The sequence below is a fragment of the Etheostoma spectabile genome, chromosome 8, assembly GCF_008692095.1.
Source record: "Etheostoma spectabile isolate EspeVRDwgs_2016 chromosome 8, UIUC_Espe_1.0, whole genome shotgun sequence".
Taxonomy (NCBI): domain Eukaryota; kingdom Metazoa; phylum Chordata; class Actinopteri; order Perciformes; family Percidae; genus Etheostoma; species Etheostoma spectabile.
Genome location: NC_045740.1, coordinates 14801265 through 14810894, shown reverse-complemented (window position 1 = coordinate 14810894; position 9630 = coordinate 14801265). Strand labels below are relative to the sequence as shown.

At 41.8% G+C, this 9630-nt stretch overlaps 1 protein-coding gene across 3 annotated transcripts in view; it reads right to left on the bottom strand.

The window, feature by feature from the left end:
* Positions 1-9630, bottom strand: part of pik3c2a (phosphatidylinositol-4-phosphate 3-kinase, catalytic subunit type 2 alpha) — a 48084-nt gene that overhangs the window by 9511 nt on the left and 28943 nt on the right. For all 3 annotated transcript variants that reach the window (XM_032522614.1, XM_032522616.1, XM_032522617.1), the window contains 11 exons: positions 9100-9340; positions 6402-6524; positions 6110-6277; positions 5736-5853; positions 5323-5462; positions 3047-3238; positions 2157-2250; positions 1899-1993; positions 1130-1310; positions 929-1033; positions 72-164 (listed from right to left, as the gene is read on the bottom strand). In XM_032522614.1, the coding sequence (XP_032378505.1) occupies positions 72-164; positions 929-1033; positions 1130-1310; positions 1899-1993; positions 2157-2250; positions 3047-3238; positions 5323-5462; positions 5736-5853; positions 6110-6277; positions 6402-6524; positions 9100-9340 (1550 nt within the window). The remainder of the gene's footprint in view (positions 1-71; positions 165-928; positions 1034-1129; positions 1311-1898; positions 1994-2156; positions 2251-3046; positions 3239-5322; positions 5463-5735; positions 5854-6109; positions 6278-6401; positions 6525-9099; positions 9341-9630) is intronic.

Below are 9630 nucleotides of genomic sequence, written 5' to 3'. Positions count from 1 at the left end.
ACCATATAATGATGACTGCTCATTTAGAGCGTTTTCCACACAGTTCAAAATACTGTGTGTGGGTACAGTACCTTGAACATAACATTGATCTCTTGTCCCAGTGGGTCGGCGTTGACCAGGGCCAGCTTTAGGGGAACTGCGTTGGAGTTGAAGAAGGAGCAGGCCTACACACAGACACACAGACACACACAGAGTATTGATTTTTTTATCTTCTGCACTACATTATGCTGTTCTTTTTTTTTAAGAGCCAGTTCTTGTTATCTTTATATCTTTTATATTTATTTGGAGACATGTTTTTAAAGCTCCTTTTGTTTCACTTACCCAGAGGTCACATAATGTATGTCATCATTATGCTTCTCCAAGAACGTCACCATCCAATGACTACTACTACTATTAAGTCTGGATCCTATCCTTAAAGTCATGTCTAACTAGGGAGGTATGCCAGAAGCCTGGACTATACAACAGCAGAGGAAGGTCTGATTAGAAGCTACTTTACCTCCAACAATTAATTTTGTGGCAAGAAGTGATCCTCTTCTTACTTAGGAGGGTACATGCAGCTATTAGGACAGTGACATCAAAAGTATCTCATTATCTGCATGAGATATTTATAAATATATGCATGCATGTGTTTTTTCTCTGCGTTTTGAACCACAGAGGTTCTACAAAAAGGTTATGTGGTTGTTTAGTTTTTTCAGACAGACTGTTCCACTGAGGGTTTCTTATTTTCCTGCTTTGTGTATTTCTATTCACTGTAACAGGTATGAATTCACTACTGCTTATTCTTTGTGGATCAGGTACATCCAGTGTGGTGTGGTGAGAAAGGTGTATTGCATTAAATCCAATTATAAAGAATAACTGAAAAGTGCGTAGTTTTTTTTATGCAAACTTGACAACCTCTCATTATATATCACCTTTATGTGTGTGTTACCTTGATGTTTAGCTCCTTGGCCACCAGGCTGGGGCTGAGGGGCATCCGGCAGCTGTTCCTCTGAAAAAAGTTCTGAACATTTTCAAGACCCTCCTGCAGCGCCACCTGAACCCACAAAAACACACATAGAAATGCTATAACACTCGCACATACACAATATAGTAAATATGACGGATCACACACTCAATCTCACACACACACCTGTCGTGTAGACCCCCCAGCCTGCCTGACTCTCTCGGCCACGGCTCCTAGCAGGGTGACCAGGTGAGTCTGCTTCTCCAGCTCCGCCCTCAGCTTGACTCCACACAGACACAGCAGGGCACCCAGCACCCGCTCATAGCGTTGTCCAAAGGCAGGATCCTGCACCGCGTCCTTCAGCAGCCTGCAGCCATTACACATATCACAAACTTCATTGGACACTATCTTTCACAAATGGTCACTTTCCCTTATGCCTGTTTTTTTTTGTGATCAGCATCAAACTGCTTAAATCATTAATACAATTAAATTCTTCTTCTGCCTGATTTCTAACCTACAGTACTATTACTAAATTGTCTACAAAGAGCCTCAGCACTAAGAACATCATATAAAAAGGTTATTCATAACAAGGCATCTCTTAGTGTTACTAAGGAATTTAAAGGACCCTCTTATTGGGCAAATAAAAACTAAATCCTGTATGGCAATTCTTACAAGCCACTGAATAACAGGAAATTAGGCAACCTTTTGGTAAGATACTGTAGGTTTGATAAATAGTGATATAAACAGCAATGTAAACGCATTACCAAGTGTATTTATTTTGGTGCTCATCGCATCTTGAAATACCACTTTTTCTTATTGATGTTTTTTTTTAGATGTTCGGAAAGCCGCTTTATTCACTTCAGCACCTATCAGACTATTTTTTTCAACATTTCCTGGTGGTTAGGAAACAGCTCGGACAGCTGGTTGCTGTTTTATAGCGCTGATGCAAACTCACCAGTAGAGGTAGTGGGCAATGTTGATGTTGCCTTGTGCTCTGGACAGCAGGAACATGACAAGGGCGTTCTTTAGGTGACACTCAAACTTTAATGCCTGTTAAGAGACAAAAGAGAAAGATAACGCATCATAATAGATGGAAGAATTGAGAGTAAAAGACGGTGAATACACAAGAGTGAATGAATGGGTGAATGAACATGTAAGAGTATTTTAAAATTGGCATGTGGAGTACGTGTCTGTCTTTTCAGCTGAGTTTTACCTGTACTAGCTGTGGCAGGTAGTCAGCCAGCTCATCATCACTGCTCTTCTCAATCCAACTAACAGCCACATTTCTCACTTCTGTATCTGCAAACCTACACACACACACACACATTTTTTTTCCTCACTTTAAACTTGATTTTGGCCTCACCAAGGAACATGAAAACGCACATTCAGTAATACACACCATTTTAAAAATAAAAGAAAGCAAGCAATTCAATGTTAAAACACATTAAATTATTTTATTATTATTATCATTATCCATCCATCCATCTTCGACCGCTTATCCGGTGTCGGGTCGCGGGGGCAGCAGCTCCAGTAGGGGGCCCCAAACTTCCCTTTCCCGAGCCACATCAACCAGCTCCGACTGGGGGATCCCGAGGCGTTCCCAGGCCAGGTTGGAGATATAATCTCTCCACCTAGTCCTAGGTCTTCCCCGGGGCCTCCTCCCAGCTGGACGTGCCTGGAACACCTCCCTAGGGAGGCGCCCAGGAGGCATCCTTACCAGATGCCCGAACCACCTCAACTGGCTCCTTTCGACGCGAAGGAGCAGCGGCTCTACTCCGAGCTCCTCTCGGATGACTGTGCTTCTCATCCTATCTCTAAGGGAGACGCCAGCCACCCTCCTGAGGAAACCCATTTCGGCCGCTTGTACCCTGGATCTCGTTCTTTCGGTCATGATTATCATTATCATTATTATTATTTTGACCAAAAAACAACCCTGTACTAACCCTACACTGTATTTTATACTGTAATGGAAGATTATTAAAATGTTCTACCTGGTAGAATATATACTTTGAATAAACATTTTTAAACATTCATCCCATTTTAAATTTCTTAAGGACTTGCAATAGACCAAATGTTTGTTTGAGTGTTGACCACAGAACATACTTTGAGTCGAGTAGCTCTAGCGCAATGACGGGGGGCAAAGGGGGCCAGTGATGCAGAAGGGAGTGGATGTGAGCCATGCTGGCCCAGTCCCAGCTGGGCACACTGGCCAGCACCTTGGGGAGGCTGCTGGGGTGGTCCTTCCGACAGTGGAGCCGATGGTCCCATAGGATCTGGTGATCTGCCCGCTTCAGCCTGGGAACGGAGCGAAAACAGATGGAGAAGGAAGATGGATGGGATGGTATAAAGAAAAAAATGTTATGTATCATTTTTGAGATTTATCTAAATCAGATTTGTCATGTTGTCTTTCGGTGTTTAAAAACTACGTCTAGGTTTCAACACTGTGTGAACTAAATTATTAAATGATGAGTTTACTTGGCAGGACCAACAATAATGTTCAAAACAGATAACCGAGAAAGAGCACTTGAATAGAATCACACAAGAACTCAGAACATCTGAAATAATCTTCAAAGGGTAAGTGAGCAATATATTCTGTACACTTGTTTAAGAGCTGCAACTCAATGTATATTTAGGCAAGAAATATAAACACCATAGGAAGAACTTCCACGATCTTCAGAGGAAATCCTCAGTGGTCACAAGTGTTATTCTCGATGACTTGAGTGTTTGGAAATGTGAAACCCATTAAAAAAAATAAAAGAGCTGACTTGTTTACTGTTCAGATAACCGTTCCTGGGCATATAAAGGTGAGAGAATACAATCATATCTGAGACTTAACAAACCTCACAAGGGAACATTTCTTTAACACCACTGAACAAGTGGGAAATTCCTTGGCTAGTGTCAAGGCTAGTGACACCCCAAAGTATATGTGTGGCACCACTATGTCACTTTTTAAAGATTGTGCTTTAAAAAAGAATTGGGGTTAAATATGTTAGCTAGAATTTGACTCTCTGAAGTCACCAGAGTTGTTTTCTGATCTCCCTGTAGAAATAAAAACGTGCATTTCTTCTTCAGTGATTGATGGAATATCACACACATGACCAATCAGTGAAACTGCAGTTGTACAAGTCTTGTGCCCACAGAGGCTAGAGAGATGAATGGGCAGTACAGAAGGCAGGCGGTGAGAGCCCAGTGAGAGAGCGCTCTGTGCCGGTTGAGTCTTATGGGTGTTGGCAGAGTGGAAGAGATTTGGCTGGCAGCAGGCATAAGAGAGCATTTAGCTGGGCCTGGAGCAGCTGGAATAGAACAGACACAATGGAGCAGACAACATACAGGCGTTTATGGGGAGCTGTGGCTGGCAAGTCAGTGGCATCTTTTAAAATCTCTTCTAAAATCTAGTAAGTCCAACGGATTTCGGGTGGGCTGAGAGACGGACAAAAAGCTGTCTGTTGAAGGGGATAAATAAATCTAACCAGAAATACTGTTTCTGTGCATGATTACTAAAGCTCATAACACTGAGTACAAAATCTACAAAATGCCCAAACAGCAGTCAATTGACTATTATAATAATATAATTGTAATTTGGAAGCACATACAGTATACTCAACATTAAAAGTGTTCAAAATTGTAGTTGTGATTCAATGACAAACACTCAAAACTTAGTGATGCTGTCTTGTACACAGCCTTAGACTCGGTTACCCACATGGTGGCAATATGCAAAAATCTAACATGTGTTCTGTTTTTGACTCATGCTCATTTCAATCAAAATTTGAGAATTTACTACACTATTCAGCAGTTGCTTTGAGCCATTCATGTTTGTACAAGAAGCAGGTCTGTTTTGCACAGCAGGCTGAGCAACATTAAGACCACCTCTCTAGTGGCATTAAAGCTGCGTAGAATTTAAAGAAACGCCAGAGAAAGTAGAGTGAGACCTCCTCCTGCAGCTCTCTCACAGTCACCTCTCTGTCCAGCCCCTCCCATGATGCAAGCACATGCATACAGCGGCTTCATGCAGTAACATTTACGAGTACTAATCATTAATGTCATCCTGATGACATTCTGTTATATAGCTGCAATGCTATGACAACGACGTCCCACTTTCTTTGTAAAACCCTTTGAGATCATACTGTGATTCAAGGCTCTAGCTAGCTACTTTGTCTTTAAAACATACTTTAATAATCATGCAAGGGAAATTGCAAATTTCTATTTTCAATCTGTTGTTAGTAACACACAGTACAGTCAGACAGTCAGTCTTGTAAACCAATTGAAGTAAAGGGAAAAAGCAGAAAAGGCTGACACATATATTGTTAGAAATGGTTATATCTACCATCAGATTGTAATTTCCCGTTATAGTTCTGAAAACACGAGGCAGATTCTCTTACCCAAAATTAGAAGCTCTGCTGCAGATTTTCTCCAGTTTGCGTCGCAGATCAGGATCCAGCTCCTCCAGTGTATGCTCTGGTCTGGGCTCTTCCTTGGGTCCCACGTATAAAACGTCCAACGCTGAGTTGGGGAAGTCCACCTGATGGTAACACAAATTTGGAATTAACCCAGATTAAATTTAACCTAGATTTGGAATCAGTTTATTCCTTTATAGTATCTGTTAAGAATACCCATTTTACAGATGCCCTATGTTTCTTTTTTGTAAGGAATTAACTGGGGGACAACATTTTTTGATAGAAACAAAGGCCAAATGGCCTTGTCTGTAAAATGATAAAATTCCATGCTTGCTTCTTGCAACTACTAACTAACCACTCATGCTCCCACAACAGATGCTACTAGCACCACCACCAACCTGTAGTACTATTCTCTCTGCAGACACCCTTTTGCGGTTTCCAGTAGAGCCGCCAGCAGTAGCAGCTCCCTGGGCAGAAGTCCACAAACACAACAACCTGCTGCCATTGGCAAGCACCCTGCAAAACAGTCACATATACACAATAAACTACAACAACAACAACAACAACAAAACAATCAGGGTTAAGCAATCTAATAAACCACTAATAAAACAAGTACTTAATTCCTACTGACTGACCAATGTGCACAGGCACTGCCTATTATCAATACATCTTCCGTAAATGAGTGATTTCATATTGTATAAAATATGGGGCATCTACTCAAATAACATGCAAAAACATGACCAGCCACCACCGGCTGTTCTTCTCTCCTCACCGTCTGAAGTCAAAGAGTGGCATAGAGACTTTGCCTAGCAGCTCTGGAGCTTTCCTCTGTTTGTTGGAGTCTGGGGAGCCGCTGGCATTCTCATTCAGCACCCCAAACAGAGTCAGGCTCAGTATGGACTCCAATGGGAGAACAGCTACTGCTATGGGGAAGTTGATCCTTGGAGAGACAAGGACAGTGTCAGCAGCATGAAAATACAGTGCAAACAGCATGTTGTTGTTGTTATTGTTGTTGTTGTTAGGGAAAAGTCCTACGGGAGAAGAGAGAGGCCAAGGCAACTCACAGTTCGTCCCATTTGATGTGGTAGAAGAAGCTTTTGTATGTGCCCACTCTCTTGGACTGGACCGGTTTAAACAAGTTCTTGCCATTGTGGGTGAGGGAACACATCAGGAAGTACTTCTCATAACTGCAAAAAAACAACACAATAAGTATTGCTACTGTGCCCACAGGTCTTAAGGTACATATACTGTATGTGGCTGTGACTGATCAGGGGCTCTGTCAGATAGTTATATAGCCAGTAGATTTGACAAAAACCCTTACAACCAATTTTTGAAGAGTAAAAATTTGACCTATGCTTGTTACGTGAATGCTAGGATAAGAGCATTAAAAAGCTACTGTACAAGACAGTGACACTTTTTGCAGGAGTGCCATATTGGTGCATGTAGGTTTGTAAAATTCCAATTTAGTTTGGTCTTAATCCAAAACACTATGAGCATGCTTGCCGGTTTTCAGCATTGTCACAGATTTACAGTAAATGCTTTCACTTGGCAGCAACGGGGGGGGGGGGGGGGGGGGGGGGGGGGCAGCATCTTGTTCATGTACCCCAACCAGACTTTCTATTAGTTTAGGACTTGAACCAGCAACCTATTGGTCTAAATCAGACCACTCATAACACTGACTGGCTATGTAGTCCTAGTATTATTAGGTCCTGAACATCCACACACATGCTTTCGGTAATTCTCATTAGACCGCAGTGATTCTCAGGTTGATTTTTCTAAAACCTCCTTCCTCATTTATTTATCCAGGGAAGCTCCTGCCCACACAGACCTGAGAAAAGGGTTAATCAGGCAACATTAGTGAAAGCACTTGTGTGGGTGGCTGTACAGCGGCTTTAAGACTATATACAACTCTCCTTTAAAGTCACACTGTTGCACATATTTACACCTGAAGATGCCCAGTAGCACTGCAGTCTGTTATTATGGTCACTGCAGGTTAAGGGCCTCACTCAAGGGCACCTCAGTGTTGATACTAAGGGGCAAGGGTAAGCACTATTTTGTCAATTTCTGTACCTACATTTATCCTGCTAGTCCAGGTGTTAAACCAGCTGAGATGAGGTCTAATCATGTGAAAATGTGTCTGTGTAGAGGATTTAAAACTATACCGTAAAACAGCAATTTATTACCTTACCTCTATACTATTGCATTAAATTAATAAAAAACTCCATACATTACAATTAAAGAGAAAGTTGTATGCACATTTTGCTGTAAAGACAAAAGGGTGTTATATTTTCAGATGTGATGTAGTAAAAATCTGAGTTTAATTTAGTTGCACAACTCAACCACACACCAAAAAATAACCTCTGTTTCAAATAAAGATAAATAGGCAAGTGGAGAGTGAAAATACAAATTACATAATTTCACTACTACAAGCTTGATCCAATGCTCAGTGCCATCTGTGTTGGCAGCCCCAGCCCAAGTCACGGTGTCTCAATGCTGGCAATGCCGTGGCATCTACTGAGTCTCCAGATGGATAACACACCAGCCACAACAACGGCAAACACTCAGATCTCAATAAGACAGCATTAAAGTCTCACCGCAACAAAATACTGGCTGGAGAATACTGTGCTCGCTGGGTCCCTCTGGCCTTAAGTTGTGAGGAGCTAAATACTTTTGGAAAATATCTTTGGAATGACTGTCACTGTAGCAATAGTTGTTGCTGTCTCAAAATAGCAACAGGAAGAGGCTGCGCTGGAGTAAATGTGTTATTAACCAGGTCCTCTCTTTATGAAGGCCTCTCTGGTCGACTAGAAAATGACTGTGGAAGGAAGGGACTGCAGCAGTTCTTCAGACAACTAAACCTGCTTCCATCTTACAGTCAGGGTTACAGTTCCTTTTAATTTTTAACTGCTTCACTTTTAATCCGAGCTTAACCTCTTGACCAGACTTGGTTTCGGTTGGCATTTATCACAATGTATAAAATGTTTTTGGCAATAAAACAACGTCTTTTTCTAGCTGATGACTATTCTTCATGATGACAATAAGTGAAATGGAAGTAGCACTGAATCGATTTGGTTACATTATCTTCCCATATCTCACATTTCTGTGCAATTTCATTGTATTCCTTGGTTTCTAGACTTTCAGAATCTATGCAACTGTGGAAAGGCTTGTCAGAAATGTACTGCTCCAGGTCACTGATGAGCTTGGAATGGAAAATGTGTATCAGCTTTGTGGCCCAGACACAGGAGATAAAGTCAGGGTGAAACTGGACACTGGCATGGAAAATAAGACGTGGGGAGCAACACTGTAGCCATTTTGTTTAGTTTGTGACAACCCGCAAGATTGTGCTGTAATGTTACAAAAATACTCTCCTTAGTCCTAGTTGCTTAAAAATACATCATAAAACCTTAATCGAGAGAGATTGCTTGTAAATTTAAGCTGCTGCTGTTACACTAATTGTAAGTACTTGGCAAGCAAGGTAATTATAATTCTGTACTGCCTTCTGTCTTCATCTTTGATCTTGCAAAAGTGTAATTGAGTGAAATGTGGGTGGCACTAATAATACTGAACAAGTGGGTGATCATGCAAGAACAAACGCATGAATAAAGGATTTGATTATCCTACGGCAAAGGATAGAGTACTTCAACTATTAACAGTTTTCATTTCACAAAAGACTGCAAATAAATCTAACTACATGCTCGATATGGCTGCACACCCTGAGGGGAAGTATAGAAACCACAGTATTTTCATCCTCTGAATGTTTACCTGCTGACCCAGTTGGCCGGGATGCCGTGCAAGGCGAACAGAGTGAACTGAAGGTGGTCTGTGGTACCAGAAGCTTCTTTGCTGCTCTTCCCTTCTACGCCTTCCACGTCTGCAGCTTGGGGCACTGAAGGTGAACTGAAGGAGGGGGATGGGGGGCAGAAGGAGCGCAAGTAGAGCTTGGCCAGGTCATAGACAGCCTGTGTCAGTAAGGCCAGGCCCTCCTCCACTGGACTGGTGTGACCTGTCAGAGTCAGGTAGGGATCGTGTGAGGTCATAGCGATATCATGGTAATTGTTGGGACTGCAAACCCAGTTATTGGAAGATGCTAGCAGCGGAATAAACCACATAGGTTTTACGAAGCTTTTAATCACTAAAATAAAGCAACTTCAGACACCAACTTTGATGTGTCTGATATATTACAGATAGGTATTTTGTCTGCAATTTTTCTTTTACACTACAGTGACATACATAATTGCATGCTGCCACCCCCAGGTACCTAACAATCTGACCATGATGGGCAAACAAAAGTGT